Source organism: Ornithodoros turicata, chromosome 1 (genome assembly GCF_037126465.1).
Source record: "Ornithodoros turicata isolate Travis chromosome 1, ASM3712646v1, whole genome shotgun sequence".
NCBI lineage: Eukaryota > Metazoa > Arthropoda > Arachnida > Ixodida > Argasidae > Ornithodoros > Ornithodoros turicata.
Genome location: NC_088201.1, coordinates 141,201,917 through 141,220,471, shown reverse-complemented (window position 1 = coordinate 141,220,471; position 18,555 = coordinate 141,201,917). Strand labels below are relative to the sequence as shown.

General features: G+C 47.2%; 2 protein-coding genes across 2 annotated transcripts; one reads left to right on the top strand and one right to left on the bottom strand.

Moving 5' to 3' along the window:
- Positions 1-5,467: 5,467 nt before the first annotated feature.
- LOC135386067 (uncharacterized) lies at positions 5,468-7,336 on the bottom strand. The gene has a single exon (XM_064615789.1). It carries the CDS (start codon positions 7,334-7,336, stop codon positions 5,468-5,470), a length of 1,869 nt encoding a protein of 622 aa, XP_064471859.1.
- A 9,217-nt stretch (positions 7,337-16,553) lies between these two features.
- LOC135386058 (uncharacterized) lies at positions 16,554-17,384 on the top strand. Its single transcript, XM_064615782.1, has 2 exons — positions 16,554-16,684; positions 16,799-17,384. Exons 1-2 carry the CDS (start codon positions 16,554-16,556, stop codon positions 17,382-17,384), a joined length of 717 nt encoding a protein of 238 aa, XP_064471852.1.
- Positions 17,385-18,555: the final 1,171 nt, after the last annotated feature.

Here is an 18,555-nt window from a genome sequence, read left to right as displayed (position 1 = left end):
TCTTCACTGGTTCCGTTACGTCAGCGTCTCTTTCTTCATATCTTTTCAAGAGGTTCGCATGGAATACCTTCGTCCCGTGTCCTAGATCTACGGCGTAGTCTGCTTCGCCTTTCTTTCCGACGATGGGGTAGGGACCTTTCCAGTGCATGAGCAACTTATTGTGGTCCGTCGGCAGGAGGATTAGGACCCTTTGTCCCACTTCCATTGGTCGCTGGCGGGCCCTTTTGTTGTATTGCTGGCGGTACGTTGCGCCCGCTCGATCCAGCTCTTCATGCGCTATCTTGCATGTCTCTTCCAGTTTATTGCGCAGCTCGAACACGTGTTCGTACGTCGTCTTTACATCGTGTTCGATTTCCTCATTAGTCCACCACTCGCGCAAGACAGATAATGGACCTCGTACATGCCGCCCGTACAACACTTCGAAGGGGGAGAAGCCCAAACTTGCTTGGGGTACCTCCCTATACGCAAATAGCAAGTGCGCTAAGTACCGATCCCAGTCCTTCGGCCTCTCGTCACACATGCGTTTGAGCATTGTCTTAAAGGGGCACTAAACAGGTCGCCAAATATTTTCCAGTAGTGTGACTCCATGAAAGAATGCACCTCACACTACCCTAGTATACCCTTGGTTCAACTCAACAGCGCACATTGACCTAGAACAATGCTATCAAAGAGGAGCAACCCGCGTGCGTCTCTCCTTCGCCTCTGACGTCATGCGGTTACGTGGAGGCTCGCCAGCGTATCATATGGCAGCAGAGAGCAATGACGTTTCGGATTGCTGAGCCAATCAGCTTAGGATCAGCTGTAGCGCGGAGTGACTGGTGGTCCGGCTGTTGTGCCGGACTACGTTGTGCAGGTTTCGGATCCAGCGGCACGGAGTCCCTGACCGAATTGAGCGACGTTGAGCGTGAAATTATTATGCGCACTTCGGCAATTAGTTCATTATACGGCATGACCCCAGAACGCTCAGGGACGCTCGCATCAACATTGGAAAGCGCGTCAACTGAGAATCTCGCCGAAACGAGCCGGGACCACGTTGATCGGGTCGGAAACACAAACTGGTAAGTGGAAGTTACTACATCGCATTGGGTGTATTCTGCAAGGCATTGTCTCGTCTTAGAGCTTATCGAATTATGTCGTAATCACCACATACTATCAGGTCATAGGTGATGGGTTGGTATACTTGACGGGTGACCTAGCCGTGAGGTTTCGGTACTTGCCGCTGTCTCGGGTCTTCGCCGACTGTCATATTCATTCTATCATGTTCTTTGGCACCTTGATGCTTGTGTTCGTCTATTTGTGTTCCAGACTCAGATTAGTTACTTCCCACAGGTGTCGATGCGGGAACTGCGTTGGCACGCCAACATCAATGGAATCGGTATGCTGCCACGATTACGCTGCCGTAGAAGAGATGATTGAAGAAAACGGGGTGAAATGTATTACGGAGCATGATGAGTGTGCCTCCGCCTGTATAAACGAAGTGGTCCTGCGCCTTGCAAACAGAGATCTGCGACAACGTGGAGTAAAGACTGGTAGAGCAAGAAATGAGTGAGTATATAGGGACGCCGTGAAATTACGTGCGTTAGACTCAGCACAGCCACTGGTGTACTTTTGTATTGGAACACGCAAGCGTGCATGTTTCCTTTCTTATCAAGCTGTTACATTCTTTCTTGCTGCAAAATCTCCGTCGTTTGTTTTGCGAGATTTAGCATTATGAATCAACTTTGCAGAGTTCTTTCCCTTTCTAGTCCATTTCTGCATTCAAGATTCTTCTCTGTCGCTAATATTTACACCTCGCCTCGTTTCAGACAGTACCGTTTTACTGCATACCGCCAGTTTGTAGTGTGGGTGTGGGAATATTTGGGGAAATATAACCGAAAGACTCTGCCATCATGTGCAATAAACATAATCAGGAGGCGTTTCCCTTCAAGAACATACAGGGGGTTTCGTTTCCCCAAGAAAAGCACAGCACAATAAATTTATTTGCACGTCCCTCTTTTCATGTGTTTATTCTTTTTTCTGACATGACATCCTTTGCTCTACATACATACCCCATCTATGTGCTATACATATGTGGAGTAAGCATGTATACAATTATACATATACAGCATAAACAACAATGCATTTTATCCTTGTGTGCAGACATAATATGCCACAATTGTCTGTTGTGGTTCTCGAAGGCCAAATTTCTACTGACTGGCCCCATGATGGCCATACGATACGAGTTTGGAGCGAAGTGCTCCTCACAAATGCGCATGGTCCTCGGCAAGTTCTCTACCGCGTTTCGCTGTCCCGCAAGATCTAACCACAAAGATCTCCGAAGTTCATCACTGGGTACACTGTGAAAAGTTATCCCCGCTGGCTGGTTCTTCGACCGTCTGTACGGGCACGTAGTCACAATACACACTGATGGCATGATGCCACTAGTCCCAACCCGAGTAGGGGTTGAAAAACAAGTTACACTGTACACATAAATTTACAATACATTCACTTTTAACGAGACAGTTAAATTTCACACAAGTTTCACAATTAAACGATAATAAGCAGCAATATATACAACGTACTAGACGATTACATGAAGGCAAGGAACACAACGCAGAAACGAAAGCACGACAGCGAACGCAGTAGTGAGCTCTTCGAAACCCAGAGCTACCGAGCGCACGTGGTATTACGGAAGTAGCGCTGCCGGATGTTTATCCGCGCCTGCGATATACTACTGCGCAGAAAACATAGTGCGCAGGTGAAATGAAATATACGATATTTTCGTGAAGTTCGAACTCCACAGCTTGCTTGTTGTAAGTGGGCGAAAGTTTTCAATTTATCTCAGTTCGTGTTATCGTAATAAATTGGGGAAAATCCGTCCTGTATTATGGTTGGTTGTCTAACCGCAACGTCAAAATGACGTCTAGCTAATGTTGACGAGGCATCGCTGGGAGGGCCATATGCACGAAAGAGTGCGGTAGATATTTTGTCGATTTGTATGTATACGGAACTTTTCAGCGCCAATAACAGGCGCAAAGGTTTCACTGTTCCCTATGAAATACAGCAGAACAATAAAATGTGCACCCTGTATACCTGTTTATTGCCCCTTTAATTGTTCCGTTAAATCTTTCTACCAACCCATTTCCCATTGGGTGGTATGGTGAACTGTGTAATTGCTTCAGTGACAGCAGGCGACTCACTTCCTGCATGGCTTCCGAAATGAAGGCGAGTCCCCGGTCGCTGAGTATCTCCCTCGGCACTCCTGTCCTTGTAAACATCTCGACGACACCCTCCGCAACCCGTTCCGTCGTGATGCCCGGCAAGGCTACCGCGTCGGGGTAGCGCGACGCGTTAATCCACCATGGTGAGGATGTACTGATTCCCTTTTGTGGTGGCGGGCGAGATCGGGCCGATGAGATGAACTGCGAAACGTTGAAGTGGTGTTTCAATGCTCGGCATCCTTCCAAAGGCTACCTTGGTCACTTTCCCTCGGGACGTCGTCCGCTGGCACTGGTCGCACGACTTCACGAATCTCTTTACGTCTGCTTGAATTCCAGGCCAAACAAAAACTGCCCGCACTCTGTCCGTGAGTTCTGACCGCCTTGGTGTCCAGACATGATTCCTTCATGCGCAAGCTTCATCACGGCTTCCCGAAACCTCTTTTTCACTGTGCCCCACTGGGCACAGTGAACAAGTGGCTACTAGTGGGTTGAAAAAAGGCTACTAGTGGGGTACTACTGGTGCTACAAGGCGCAGCAGTTTCCCGAAACTGATGCCAGTTCAACACTCCTCAGTCAAAACACAAGACGCCTGCTTGGCGGCAAAGTCAATTCAGTTTTAGACTGAGTTCTGTACCGTAGACTTCGTGTGTGGTTTACTGTGAATAAATCTTTATGCTGAGGTCCGTGTTGCTATCAATTATATCACATTTCTGCATGAATGCCTGCCAGGACAGTAGCAGGACTAGTCATGGTCTAAAGTAGGTCTAAAGGTGGCTAAAGTAAGGTACAGGAAATGTATAACCCTAGACCTGTCGCCTGAATGGAGGGATAAAATTGGTCTAGCTGTAGACTTCATGTCTAATACATGGTTAAGTGTCCCTGTTCCAGACATCCAGGTCAAAAGAATGTCTAAATCTCGGCTAGGTACATAGACATCGGATGTCTAAGGCTAGATGGCTAGGTGGCGTAACGTTAGACGTGTTGTTTGAGGTCTAGTGGACGGATACTTGACATTTGGTCTAGTGCCTAGACATTCTATAGACATTCCTTATCTTTTTTTAGACATCATTTAGACGTCTACTAGCCCACCATGTGCTCCCTGGGTTGTTAATTTGTTGTAATATTTCAACTTTCTGTGCTTCTTCGTGCAGCAATTTACCTTGAATTGATTGCTCAACGTGATCTAATGTAGCCTTCGGTCTTGGAACGTAGGTTGCACTAGATACACCTAGGGAAAGGCATCTGGATGGCAGTGGAGAAATTTAACCACCTCATTGCGTTCGCAGACGAGAAAAAGGCACTACGGGAGGCGGCCATCTCCCTTTTTGCATCTTCGAGCTTGCTCAACAAGAGTATCACGGGACTTCCATCAAATAGGCTCATAGCCAGCATAGCTGAGGTGAAAGATGCAGTTGACAGCAACAAGCTTGTGGCCCTGTACAGTGAGTGTCATGGCTCGTTTTTGTTTCTGCATGGAAGTAACACACATTACTTCTTACTGTTACAGATTTGTTCGAAAAATACTCTGAAAAACAGTCCCTGAGGAGGACCTGAAATGAGCAGCAGGTGTTCGTCCGCAGCGTTCTTCAGTCCAAAATTCGTGACATTGCAAAAGCTTACAAGATCCAAATGATGCGAGAAGCCTTGGTGTGTGTTTAAAAACAGCACTGTCGCTTTTTGTTTACTGGGGCTTATCCGCACACGTTCTGTACTCCACCGAAAAATTCGACACGTCAACCTTGATGGGGCTTCTGGGCATCCCAAGGAATCACCTATTCTTTATTTGTTGAAGGTTGAAGATGAACATCCACATCATCGAGTCCAGTCCAGTTGTGTTCCCATTCAACATATGATGCTGAACCTTCATTTGGTCTTGTGGGTGGCTTAACGGACATTGCTAGGATGACGGACGGCGCAAGAAGCATTGCGAACGCGGGTGTAGGTGATCTCCGCCTTAAGACTTCAACACCAAGTAATTACCCCACTGTTTCACGAGGATAAGGCTCCTTACGAGGTGTTTTCCTTAGCTCGCAGACCCCTGTATGCCCTGTTTAATGGTCAGGTCCGAGGGTCTGCGAGCCTATGAAACCCGATGCAATACTCTGAAAGCACAACTCCAACTGTGGCCTAAATGGCCTTTGTGGCCTAAATGGAGAATGAAGGCCTGTGGCCTTCTGTGTGTGTGTGGAAGAACTGTGGCCTAAATGGAGAATGAATGGTCATTTAGGACACAGTTATAGGTGAGCTTCAAGAGTATTGCATCAAGTTCACTGGTTCACGTTAGCAGTGCATGGCATTCTTTCCTTGAGAGCGGCTTCGTCCTCTGATTCTCCAAGTAAGTCAGGCCAGCATGTCGTATCCTCAGAGAGCCATGGCGGGCCTCTCCACCATAGATCGGATGACGCCAGCTTCTTTACGAATATCCCGCGTGTTAATAAGTCTGCGGGATTGTCAGCACTGGGACAATACCTCCACAAACGGGTGTCGCTGCTGGACTGAATTTCTTGCACACGATTTGCAACAAAAGTCTTCCAGTCCCTACTGGAACGCCTAATCCAGGTTAGAACAATTGATGAATCACTCCACATGCGATACTCAAAGTGGAAAGCGAATACCCTCTGGAGGTAGGTCAGCATTCTGATTCCAATCACAGCAGCCATGAGTTCCAGCCGGGGTAATGTTAACTCCTTCAAGGGTGAGACCCGTGCCTTAGAGCAAATGATTCTAGCCGTAGAATCACCTTTGTCATTCACCCAGCGTAAGTAGGCTGCACAACCGTAAGCACGTTTGCTCGCGTCGCAGAACACGTGAACTTGACAGTAACTTCCTCCTGGGGTGGAAATGCAACGAGGTACCTCCACATCCGATATGCTCGAAATATGTTGACACCAGCTCTCCCAGACGTCGATGAAGGCCTCTGGTATCTTCTCGTCCCAATCCACTTCATGTTTCCACAGATCTTGAAATAGTGTCTTCGCTCCTATGGTGAATGGATTCAGCAGTCCCAGAGGGTCAAAAATCCTTGCAAGAGTTTGTAGCACCGCTCTCTTTGTTTGGCCGTTTTTTGAAACAGAACTTAGGATGCCCTCGATGTCGACTGCTAGACAATCGTCCTGTGTGTTCCACACTATTCCGAGGACCTTTATTTTGGAATTGAATGGCTGGGCAGGGGCGCTAACCCCGTCTTGTTGGAACTTTTCTCGTAGCTCTGGAGAATTTGACGACCATTTCCTCAACTCCATTTTCGCACTGCTCAAGATAATTCTTGCTTCGTTGTATAGCTGTAAAGCGTCCACAGCAGAATTGGCTCCGAAAACAAGATCACAAGAAACGCAAAACAAGCAACGCTGCCCCTTATTGGCAAAATGATGATTGAGAGTGGCAGAAAGCAGGAACGCACTCGCGGTGGTACCAAACGGCACTCTGGTCATGCGCCACTCTACAATATTTCCTGTGGCAGCTGAGTGCGGTGATATTTCGTCGAACCATTGGAAACGGAGTGAGTCTCTATCCTCTTCTTTAACTCCTATCTGTAGATAAGCTTTCTGGATATCCCCGGTCATTCCTATGGACTTCATCCGGAAGCGTACGAGAACGTCTAGAAGATCTGGGTGCAGCTTAGGACCCTTTTCTAAATGGTCGTTCAGTGAAGTGCAAGCGCGGGCGTGAGACGACGCGTCGAAAACGATCCGAATTTTGGTCGACGACGACTGCTCCTTGATAACTTCGCGATGCGGCATGTAATAAATGCGTTCAGACGTCATCGCTGGGCACTCTGCACTCTTCATGGGGACTTGTTCAGCGTGTCCATCTTGTATATAGCTACGTATAGCTTTGTCGTACTTATGAAGTAGCTCTTCGTTTTCACTTAGTCGACGGACCAGCCTTTTCAAACGAGTCTTCGCTACTTCGAAATTAGTGTCCAAAGGAGTTTTAGTTGCCTTCCAGGGAAGTCGCACTTCATAGCGTTCCTCGTTCCTTGCGATATATCCCTTGAAAACATTCAAGACAGAGTTATTGTGCGGAGGCTCGAGGTCGTCCACAATACCAATGTTTTCAAGCTCCCAAAACTTTTTCCAGTCGGCAGATGCAGGAAAGCATTCTTTCCCGACGTTGGAATGGAGCACGCAGACCATACCTTTTGATTGTCTCGCGACCAAACCACGTAAACCGCTGGGCCCCTAAAATGTCCACCCGAGCTTCGAGTTCTATTCTATCTACTAGCTATGTGTGCTGCTGGAAGATCTGGATGAACTGGAAGGAGCAGAGTGCCAGCTGAGGGCGTAGCAATGGCGGAGCTTCCTGAGCGAGAGTCCACCACAGTGGCTGGTCTGGTGAAGACACGGGGTCTTTTTGTAGGCAGTCTGGTGACGCAACTTGCACTTGTGCAGCGAAATTTGAGTGCGTCAGAATGACGGCATTAGTCATTTGTGGGGGTTGCTTCTGAGCTGCGGTGACCATCACACCAGAGGCCGCGTGCTGGAGCTGGACTGGCCTAGGGGTTCGAAGATGAGACGGGCATGTGCGGATTCGAACCAACCTTCACCGATGATGAAGGGAAGAACATTATGCTCCGAAACGGCAGCTTCGACGAGACCCGTAATAGTACCGATCGCTATCTTCAGCCAGGCTGTGCCTGCCGGGAGTACTGTGCTACCTCCAACGACACCGAGTGGCGGCATAGTCCAAGGATTCAGCATGTGACCAGGGACGAGAGATTTCGAGGTCAGGGTGATCTTTGATCCTGAATCTAGGAAGGCTTCACATTCTCCTATTCCCGTGACGCTGGCAGTAACAAATGGGCATTGCAATTGTGATCCCTAAAAGGCCATCGGAGTGCTGTGCAAAGAGGGCTGTGACGTTGTTGGCGCGCTTGGGGTGCTTACTGACGAAGGCGCCGAAGAGCGGCTGCTGCGGCACTTTGACGCTAGATGACCAAGCTTTTTACACCTGTAACCTACTGCTTGTGACAGGTCTTGACCACTGCGAAAAGCTGGTGCACCGTACTGGGCTGAAATAGCTTGGTACCTGGCTTCCTGCTGGTCTGCTGGCAAGTCCGCTATGCGAGGACGAGAATGTGCTGATGCAACTGCTGACGGCTGGGAAACTGACGCTTGTGTTGATGGTTCCGATGGCTTAGTTGTCCGAGGCGACTGTGTGGCAGGCTTCTGTTGTGCAGATGTCGACGATGAGGGACTTGCGTTGTTTTGCTGATAAGCACATTTGTCGAGACTGCAACAGGTCGTGATAAAGCCTTTGACCGTTTGTGGCCTGTTGGCTGCCAGGGCTGCGGAGATGTGTTGCTCACGTATACCTTGAAGCAAGTAATCAATTTTTTGCGCGTCACTGAGAGTCACAGGACAGCCTTCAATGACCCGTAGCTTCGCAAAAGCGTACTGATGGAGAGACTGGCCATGTTCCTGAGTCACTTTCATGACTTGGTTTTGCCACTCGATCACGGTCAAGCCCGGAGAAAACGTTTCTTGAAGAGCTGCGCTCCATGTTGTCCAAGTGTCAAACTGGCTTCCAAACGCAAGGTGCCAATTACGAGCAGCGCCTTTGAGCTCGCTTGCGGCAATCAGGCGGGTCGTAGCATCCTCCCAAGATGCAAGTTGCTGGACACGGCGAACATCCTCCAACCACATTTTAACATTTTGCTTCCGTGAGACTTCGAACTGTGGTATGGACGATGACAGATCCGGCAGCGTCGTTAGAGTTGTCGTCGGGCGTGGCATATGCTGAAGCAAAGCTGACAGGATTTGCAGCGTGGCGGGGTCCAATTGTACCGCGGGGGCACCTGTGCTGGTTGAAGACGTCTGTTCGAGAGGTGGAGACGCTTCACGTTGCGCATTGATATTTGTCACCAAACGTTGCACGAGTTCATCCTTCGGACCGGCACTGTCCAACTGCCGTGCTTCCAGTTCTTCTCGGAGAAGTTGCTACACTGAAGCCCGACGTTGTAGCAGCATCTAACTGTCCCCAACCAATACCTTGCATGGCGTTGAAACGGCGGGGCTTGGCGTGTAGATCAAATGCTTGGCAAGGCGATGATCAGGCTTCAAAAGGGCTTGCTGTTGTGGCTGAATGGCTGGCTAAGGCTCATGGTCGACTGCGCCAAATATGAGTTGAGGCAGGGGAACAGTTTACTTTAACAAATTACTCAAAGAGTACATATGGCTCGTGCTTAATACCTCGAGGCTGAGACGCTAAGTGATTCTCTCCTCGGCCGTCCGGAAACCTGAGAGCGCGCTAAGAGCGACCACAGATGTTCAAAATACCGGATGCCTGTCTGCTCGCGTTATCTGATCCTTGCGTGCCGATTCTGTGCTGTGTGAGCTATTTGGCTGAGTCCGTCGGGTTGTACAATCTCACACTATTCCTTGTTTCTTTTTTGCAACATCATAATAATGTTTTCTCTTTTCTAATCAATTTTTGGCTGTCATCAAGTCATGCATGCGACGCAGCTGCGACATTTAGTGATAATATCAGAGAGCCGTTTCATGACATGGTTCCATTTGAAAAAATTGAAGAGACCTTGAATGAATCTAAGGCAAGAGAATCATATAGTGTATCAGCAATATTATGCCTATGTTTGCTTCTTATGGATGGAAGGTGTATTTCTGTTGCCATATAAATCATTCAAAACATTCATAGAGTCAGTCATAAGCTCTGTAGCATCGGCTGTGAGGGAGGCTAATAAAAGCATAAGGCAGTCTTCACGTCAGTTCAGGCAGGGAGGTCCCATCAACGTCCTGGATTTTCATTATTTTTCTTTATTTAGGAGCTCATCGTACATGATGATCAACAGCTGTAAAAGGAATAATTTCTACCAAATGGTTTTCGTGCAATAAAATTGATCAAATCTGGCCCTGAATTCGAGACTTTCAATTTTGCAGTGTTTGAGTGGGCATATCTCCTGAGTTTAAAAAAAATATATTATTGCGCAATTTTTTATCCTTTAGTATGAGTAGAGGCTCCGAGCGCAAATTTGGGCGCGCATGTGTAACGCTGTGTGCTATAAAAAGTTGCGCACATGCTCACTCGCGCAGTTTTGTTCCAACTTCGGCATGTGATTTCTGGGGCTGCAGATGTCCCTTATTACCATACTTGGTATCAGTTCACTCAGTCTTTAATGCTCTTTTATCTGATGTATCTGTTGCGCATATACCTCCTACATGTATCTGCTGAAACAGGCAAATGTTTTAGGCATATTTTTAAGAAAAAAACCAGGATGTTGCACATCCATTTCTCGAAAAGGCCCCTTTTGACTTAATTTATATTATGCCAGGACATGGCCCGAAGTTAGACCTCTCGTCTCACGCAAAAAAAAATCTGCTTCGAAAGGCGTACTCTGGCGATTAGCGCGTTAAAACGGGGTTCTACTCTGTGTGCGTACATGTCAGAGCCCGGTTGACGGTGCCGCGGGATGGCGGATATCTGTAGATAGCGCACAAGAAAAGGGACAATGTTGTGTAATCAAAAGTGGTAGATTATGTTGATATATTTACAAGACTGCGAAAGCGGAAGCAATATTTTGCAATGACAGCAACAAACGAGTTAACCTGGTTCCCACGAAAACGTCACTTTTCTGCATTCACTGTCGACGGTATGAGCTATGAATGTTTCTGGGCCTCCACCTTCCGATGTCTTGCTTCACCACGCATGTGAGCCTTGGATGCCGCTTTGATGCGGTATACATTTACCCATTCCTTTTTGTTTTTCATTATGAAAGAAGCCACGTCCTCAGCGCATAGGTGGAGTAAATAGACGCGCTTTAGGTGTTTTGGCAAGCACGTTATCATATCTTGTTACCCTAGGATGACATCTTGCTCGGATGAACGCAAGTTAGGTGTCGTGGCATGGTGCTGTATTATTTCACTGATTCTGTAACGGGCTGTTTTGTCGTGGCCTGTTCTTATGAACAGCCATGTCGCGGTCGCAAAAGTAGATTTCGATAGCTCATAGAACCTATACCGATTTTTAAAATGTACCCATTATATCCCACTACATCTGACACGTAAATCATTAGCTGCAAGAGGAACATTTTCGTCAAGCCACTCTTCAATAGCAATGGAGGCTAACAGTGAGTGTTGTGATTTGTGACACCAGTGTTCGCAAACCACACCAAAATTGTACGTTCCCGTGCCAGCTGTTACCACGCATGTGGATATGGAAATCTGTATTTCTCCAGTGGGACACTTGTATTTCGCTAGGCATAATTACTGCCCAGTTTTCAGCGAAATCAAATGTAGAGTATGCGCATCACCGTGTACACAGCTTGCAAAAGAGAGGTTTCACCTTCGCTGATCATTTAGTCGTTGAAAGACTTCTTTACGGCAACATAGGATTTCATTCAGATACTTTGTGATAAATAACGAACTCCCAGATGTTGAGGCTCTCTTCAGCAGGACGTCGGAGGCTTGTTGACTAAGAGCTCAGGTAAGGCTAAGACCAGACAGCATTCCAGAAGGTACGCATTGATAGGAGGCCCGCCATTCCACTGTATACCGCCAGTTGGGCTCCAGTATGTGCGCATGCAAAGCAGGGCCACGTTTTAACGCGCTAATCCCCAGTGTACGCCTTCTGAAACACTATTTTCTGCGTCAGATAAAAGGTCTAGCATTACGCCATGTCCTGGAGAAATATAAATAAAATCGATGGGGGCCTTGAAATTGACGCGCAAAATCCTTATTTTTTTTCAAAATATGCCTAAACATTTGCCTGTCTCTGCTGATGGCTATTGACGGTATATGCACGATAGATATATCAGAAGAAAGAGCATTAAAAGCTGAGTGAACTGATATCAAGTATGGTAATAAGGGACACTGACAGCCAGATAAATTATGTGTTCTTTGATTTTTTACAAATATATTTATCTCACAGATACTGCACTTCAAAAGCAATGGGGGTGTCACAGGCTGAGGCATGTGCCCGACGAATTCTTCGCACAGTCATGTTTGATGGGTTGGCAACATTATTTTCGTGCCAGGGCAAGAAAGGGAAGCGCCCGTTTGGTTGTCTCAATATTTGCAGGTACATTATCGGTACGTGCCAATATGTAATGTTAATGTGTTGGTTACTGCAATATCAGATCTGTTTAATTGACATGGGGTCTCATGAGTAAGTTATGCAATTGGCTGTCACTGACAATTCACTGTCAACATGATGGTGTGACAGTCATGGTGGGACAGTCAGTGTTGTGGCAGAAAAATCATGAATAGGTTATTTTTTACTTTGACTTAATAGATTTCATTTCACTCAAGTGTACTTTGTCACCTACGACGTCCGCATGCTAATGCATTCCGTGTTAGCTGCTTTCAAATACACGGATGAAAAACAATAATGACTTAATTTATTATGATGATATTTGCCAAAAGTCTGTTACCAGTGTGTGGCCTGAGCAGTTGTCAGTAATCAGCTGGACAATAATCATCAATTGTGCAGGCATTATAGGTGTCCTCCTTCTGCTCAGTGAATGCCTCAACCTTTAGTGCTTCAGTATAGTTTGCTTGTTAAGTACCTGAGTGATGCTAATACCCAGCATGTCAGTCTATTAAGTGTCATACTAACGAGCGTTCAGTGTACTTCAGGCACTTTAGGAAAATGCAAGTCATTCGTAGAGTGATTAAAAGGACTGCCCTTCGAAGTAGCATTGTACTGCATAGTTGCTTTAGTTTAGCTAGTTGGTGGACAAACTTCATTGTCAGACAAGGAGAATTTGAGTACCCAGAAGGGAGCCTTAAAAACTAATAGATTTGAAGAACCAGTGGCAACCAGCGTGTCTGAATTGAGATGAATTGTTTTTAAAGTATTAATTATTTGCACAGGATTTTTTCACACTCACTTTTTTATTTCAGCTGCTGTAAAGGTCTCACACAAGTGCCAACCATGTAGTTGAAACTGCAGTCAAAGATTGGCTGCGCCACGCTCCCGCGAGGCGCAGAGAGAGGCAATCACGACAGTTCTCTAACTGGGAAAGAGGAAATGCATTTGGCCGAGTTCTAAGCTGGTGTAGTTGGAATCCCGACAAAAGAGCACTGTGGTGACACCCTAAAAATATTTTTTTTTGCCCTGGGGATTGTTCTGCAACCAATAAAATATGCTCCTGCGAACAACGAGCACAGGTGACCCACAGAGCACGTGTTCCACACATCTTTGAGAAATCCTTTCCTCAAGAATATCGCAGGACGAGAGGGCGTAGTGACCTAATATGATCCCTGGTTATGATCCGTGACGAACAAAGGTACAGCTGAAGCATATATAAGCCGCTTGTGAGCTTAGGAGAGAGAGAGAGAGAGAAGGCATGGGCTTCTTTTAATGTCACGCGAGTAGCGTCAGCCGTCCGTGGTTGCTTTCTGTGACCGTTACTCCATTGTGGAGAGCGAAAATATTTTGCATGGTGACCTCTGGTGGACAGCTTACGTGTGGTGCATTGTCTTCAGCCATGTTAAATGACAGCTCATTGCTCCCAGGGCATGGTTTCACCAATGCTGTCTAACACTTGAGCCGCTATCAGTGGTCCCCAAGCATGAATTTAACGCTTAGCTGTGTTTCATAAAAGAAAGGTCACTGAAATAGTCATCATGTCACCAACTATCATTTGCTAAAAAAGATAAAAGAAACAGTGTTAACTTTGGTATATTCAGCCGTTTATCTTCAAAGTTAACCAGCATTGGTGAAACTGGACCTATAAGTGCTGAAAACAAGCGGTTTATTTAGTCATTAAGGAAAATTTTGTTAAGAAAACTGGCTTTTCACTGTGTACAGAACTCGCCTGTACGTAAGGTACACATAAATGTGGAGGGCACTGTTTTTACATAAAATACATAATAGATTGTACAATAGGAAGAATCAGCGGCGATATGTTGCAGAAATCTTACAGCCAAAATTGCTAATTTACCGTATGTATTAATGATGAAGTTATTCCAAATCGCTTGAGAATGTGTGTACAAAGTAACATTATGTTAGATGATGAGAATTCTTGCAACAAAATTCTTGCTTTCCTGCCATTATCACCATTTTTGGGTGGAAGGCTCTCTACAAAACATTCCAGGCCAAGTGCTGAACAATGGGCCTCCAGTTAGACATAACTTTTTTGATAAACTATGCAGGCCTGCAGCAAGAGGTGACAAATGAAGGAAAAACAACAAAAGATAGAACAGAAGAGAAGACAGAAGTGGTCGCCGTTCCGCGTTTCGTCCTTTGAATACCTCTGAACAACGACAAAGTACGTAGACGCAGAGCGCGTCATTAAACTGTTATGTAAATGTACCACATGCTCTTACCCTATAAAAGTCTACCAGCCTTGGCATGCCGTGCTCGGCGATTATCCACTTAGGGTGGCATATTATGCTGTCTATACGTAAAGCTCATAAGGACATTATGTCATTGTAAATCTGTGATTGAGCACCACAACGCAAAGCTACACAGCATTGAGCAGCATGCAAAGAGCAGCTGTGACGTAGTTCCCCGAACATTTACACATTATTTTGGACAGACCCCCCCGTTATGTTATACCCCTGTCACACGGGCATTTCGATCCTTCTCGAATCCGATCTGCATCGAACTTCCCGAGCACGCTCGAGTTTTGACGCTGCTACACGGTCACTTTCAATGCCCATTGAATGGTTGACCTGTGGCACGAGAGGCGGAGCAACCGTCTCCGTCTGAGTACGTATCCGGTTAAAAAGCCAAGATTAGTCGCTCCCGCCCAGCGGTGTTTACGTGTCGTTGTGCGGTTATGCCCGCCATGTGTGCCGAGCAGAAACAGGAAATTGCATTTATGCTGGCTGCGTTAGCTGACTTGGAAACTGAAATCAGCAAAAGCAAGGACGGACCACATCAGAAGACAGTTGCTTTTTGCCAACGGGCTGTGTGTTGCAGCCGCTGTTGCTGATTCTCCGACTATACAACGGCACAGGTGGAAGTTCGACCGAAACGAACGCTGGTTTGAGGACACATTGCCGTGCCTTGGTGAACAGTTTTTCCGGCAGTCATTCCGCGTTTCACCCACTACGTTCCGGTATATCGTGGAAATGTGCGGACCGCTCCTGCGGCGAGAGGACACCGTCATGCGCCTAGCAATCTCGGTTGAAAAGCGAGTGGCGGTGAGCCTGTACAAACTGTGCTCCTCTGCCGAGGACAGGTCCATCGCACACCTTTTTGACATCGGACGGTCAACGGTCAACACTCTCTACAGAGAGTTCTGCGAGGCGGTCATCACCACACTTGAGCCTGACTGGGTAAAGATGCCTTCAACTGAAACCAGTGGCGTATCTAGGGTGTGGCAGGTGTGGACAGGTGCCATGGGCGCCAGGTGAACAGGGGCGCCATTATGTGGTCCGGTGTGAATGTCGGACACTCAACCTGGCACATTCATAAATGATCTAAAGCACCCGCCATTAGTGAAGTTGTAGTGTGAAACCTAGTGCGGACCAAACGAAAACGCATCCCCAACGACATCATGTTAACCATTGTGGTAGCTAAACTGGGCGCGTGACGTATTTGACGAGAACGGGGCACTGTGAGGAAACCGAACCAGCTCAGTGAGCGACTGGCACGGCCGAGACCAAAGCAGCCTAAACAAAAGGGAGATCCCAGTACCCTGTGAGGTTACTCGAGACGACAGCAGCATTTGAAGATGTTTAGGTAGCAAGCCGATCGCAGCAGTGGAACTTTGAGAGAGATATCTGAGCCAAAAAATCAACCCGACGAAAAGAGGAGTTCGTATCGGGCGAACCAACAAGTGGGTTCACCTGAACCCGTGTGTCGGGCTGGGGCAGGTGTAGAGGTGTAGGGGCGATTTCGGCAAATTTTACACTTCCGATGTTGACGGCAACGAGCTGTACGAAGAAATTTTGGACTGCAGAATGTTGCTCGCGAGGCGCACAGAAAACAAAATATCGAGACCCGAAGAGCTTCTTGAATTTATTGTTCACCATGGAGATGAGAATGTCTTCCCGAACCTTGGGGTTGCGGTCCAGATAATGCTTACGATCGCGGTTTCAATTGCCAGCTGTGAGCGGTCATTTAGCAAGCTAAACCTGATACTTTCGTATTTAAGAGCATCAATGGGCCAGGACAGGCTTTCCGACCTTGGTGTCCTAAGTGTTGGACTAGAAGAAACAGAAAAAAATGATTTCAGTGACATTATCGACAAATTTGCAGCAGCAAAGCCAGAAAGGCTATCATGTGACGTTAGTGGGCCATCTGCATGTGTAGTAGTTCTGTGGATTTCATTAAAGTATTTACAAAACATGACCAACTGTGTCATCGATATGTGCCTGAAAAGGGGCGCAGACTCACAGGTTGCCATGGGCGCAGGTATCTCTAGATACGCCACTGGCTGAAACAATGGCCGACCATATCAAAGAGTGCAGCGCTCTCTGCGACTTCCCGCAGGCGGTGGGAGCTTTAGATGGTTGCCATTTCCCTATTTCTCCACTGAAGGAGAGTGCGACCGATTATTACAACTACAAGGGCTGGTAAGTTAACATGATCTATCGTTGCATGTTGCAAAAATCTCGCACGTCCTGCTTCTGGCAAAGCAGCACTTTTGTTATGGCCACATGACTAAATTTTACTGCATCCGCTTACAGTTACAGCATCGTCTTGCTTGCTCTGGTGGACCACCGGTACCGCTTTCTTTACATCAATGTTGGATCGCCCGGACGCTGCCATGACGCATACGTATATCAACGATCAAGCCTGGCACAGTGTGTTGAGGGGCCGCTGTTCCAAGCTCCAGTAGCCACCATCAACGGCGTAGCAGTGCCGCCTCTCATCCTGTGCGATCAGTCATTCCCTCTGGCATCACACCTGGTGAAACCATTCAGTCATCGGGCTCGTCTTGACGATGACATGAGGCGGTTTAACTACCACCTGTCAAAAGCCAGGAGGATAGTAGAAAATGCATTTGGCAGAATGAAGGCGAGGTTCAGATACACAATGAAAAGGTTAGAATGTGACCTAGACTATGCTCCACTTGCCATTCGCACTTGTTGCGTACTGAACAACATCTGCGAGGCATTCAGTGAGCCGCTGATGCAAGAATGGGCTTCTGACTCCGAGGTTGCAAGCTCTGTGTACCAGCAGCCAAATGGTGCCACAGATACCAGACGTGCAAGTGGGACATGTGTGCGTTATGCAATTGTTGGCTACTACAAACAGCGAGAACATCAGTGAGGTGAGATATGAAGTAACACACTTTATTTACGACGACTCAAAGAACCTTGTAATAGCAGAAACCAATTTTTCGTGCTGCTGCAGGTGCCGCTCCCGCAGTTCCATCTCTCTGGCATGAGTTTCTGCAAAACATTCTTGCAACATCCTTTGTTCAGCGAGTAAGGACTGCTGGAAATCGGACGGAGGAGTGGTCCGCCTACGTTTCCCTTGACGTATCTGTGGAGTGGACTGGCCAGCAGGACCACCTTCGGCAATCTCCAAGCCTCCTGCGGCACACTCTGTATTGCCTCCTGAGCTATCACCACCCTCGTCTACTGTTTCCCTGCTGTACGAAGGGGAGGATACTCGCACATTAGGGCTACTGCTCGAACTTCCACTCGTACTACCGTGAACCATGTCATTGATGAGCTGTAATATAATGTATGCATTACAAATTCATGTATTTGGGTTCCAGTGATAAAGTTACATGTGAGCTACGTACCATTTCCACAGTTGTCGCTTCACCACAGCCTGCCTCTTGTACAAGGGACTGGTCGTTTATGCCAGCGTCCCCAGGAAACGATGCAGTCTTGAAAAATGGGGCCATGCAACTGCACCTGACCCCGTAGTCTGCCCTGTCTTTGTGTGCTTCCTGCATTCAAAAATCGTTTGTGTGAAGTACAGTTTGCAGGATGTAGACAAAGAGTAGACAAAGAGAGTAGACAAAGAAAACGGTGTAAATCCACGTGCAGCATGCATGCAGCAGAACTAGTGCTACGCGCGTAACAAAAAGCGAAAAAGAAGAGAAAGAAGGGTCAACGAGGGAGCATTGAACAGATTTCCGATTACACTTTCTGTAGGAGCGACCCTTCGGACCCTAAATCGGACCCTTCGTGCGGGGTACTCGAGCGCCAAACGCACACGTGACAGAAACCACTCAGCATAAATAACAAGAAATCATGTAGCACGTACCGGTACAGCTGCTGAAGGTTCCTAATTTTATGTCGAACCTCTGTCGCCGACCGTTCGAAGCCTGCAGCTCTCATTGCGTCCGCCATCTCCTCGTACACGCTGCCATTGCGTTTTTGACGTCTGAGATCGTCGAGTCGATATTCCCAGTCAGTATTCTCCTGGTCAGTCCACAAATTCCGTGCGGATGAGGCAGCACCGCTTGAAGTCATTGCGACAGAAC

Bases quoted from the DNA above. Each gene is read 5' to 3' on its own strand.
- LOC135386067 (XM_064615789.1), bottom strand. From the start codon at position 7,336: ATGGTCTGCGTGCTCCATTCCAACGTCGGGAAAGAATGCTTTCCTGCA.
- LOC135386058 (XM_064615782.1), top strand. From the start codon at position 16,554: ATGGCCGACCATATCAAAGAGTGCAGCGCTCTCTGCGACTTCCCGCAG. The intron at 16,685-16,798 runs GTAAGTTAACAT...ATCCGCTTACAG, and splicing joins TATTACAACTACAAGGGCTG to TTACAGCATCGTCTTGCTTG.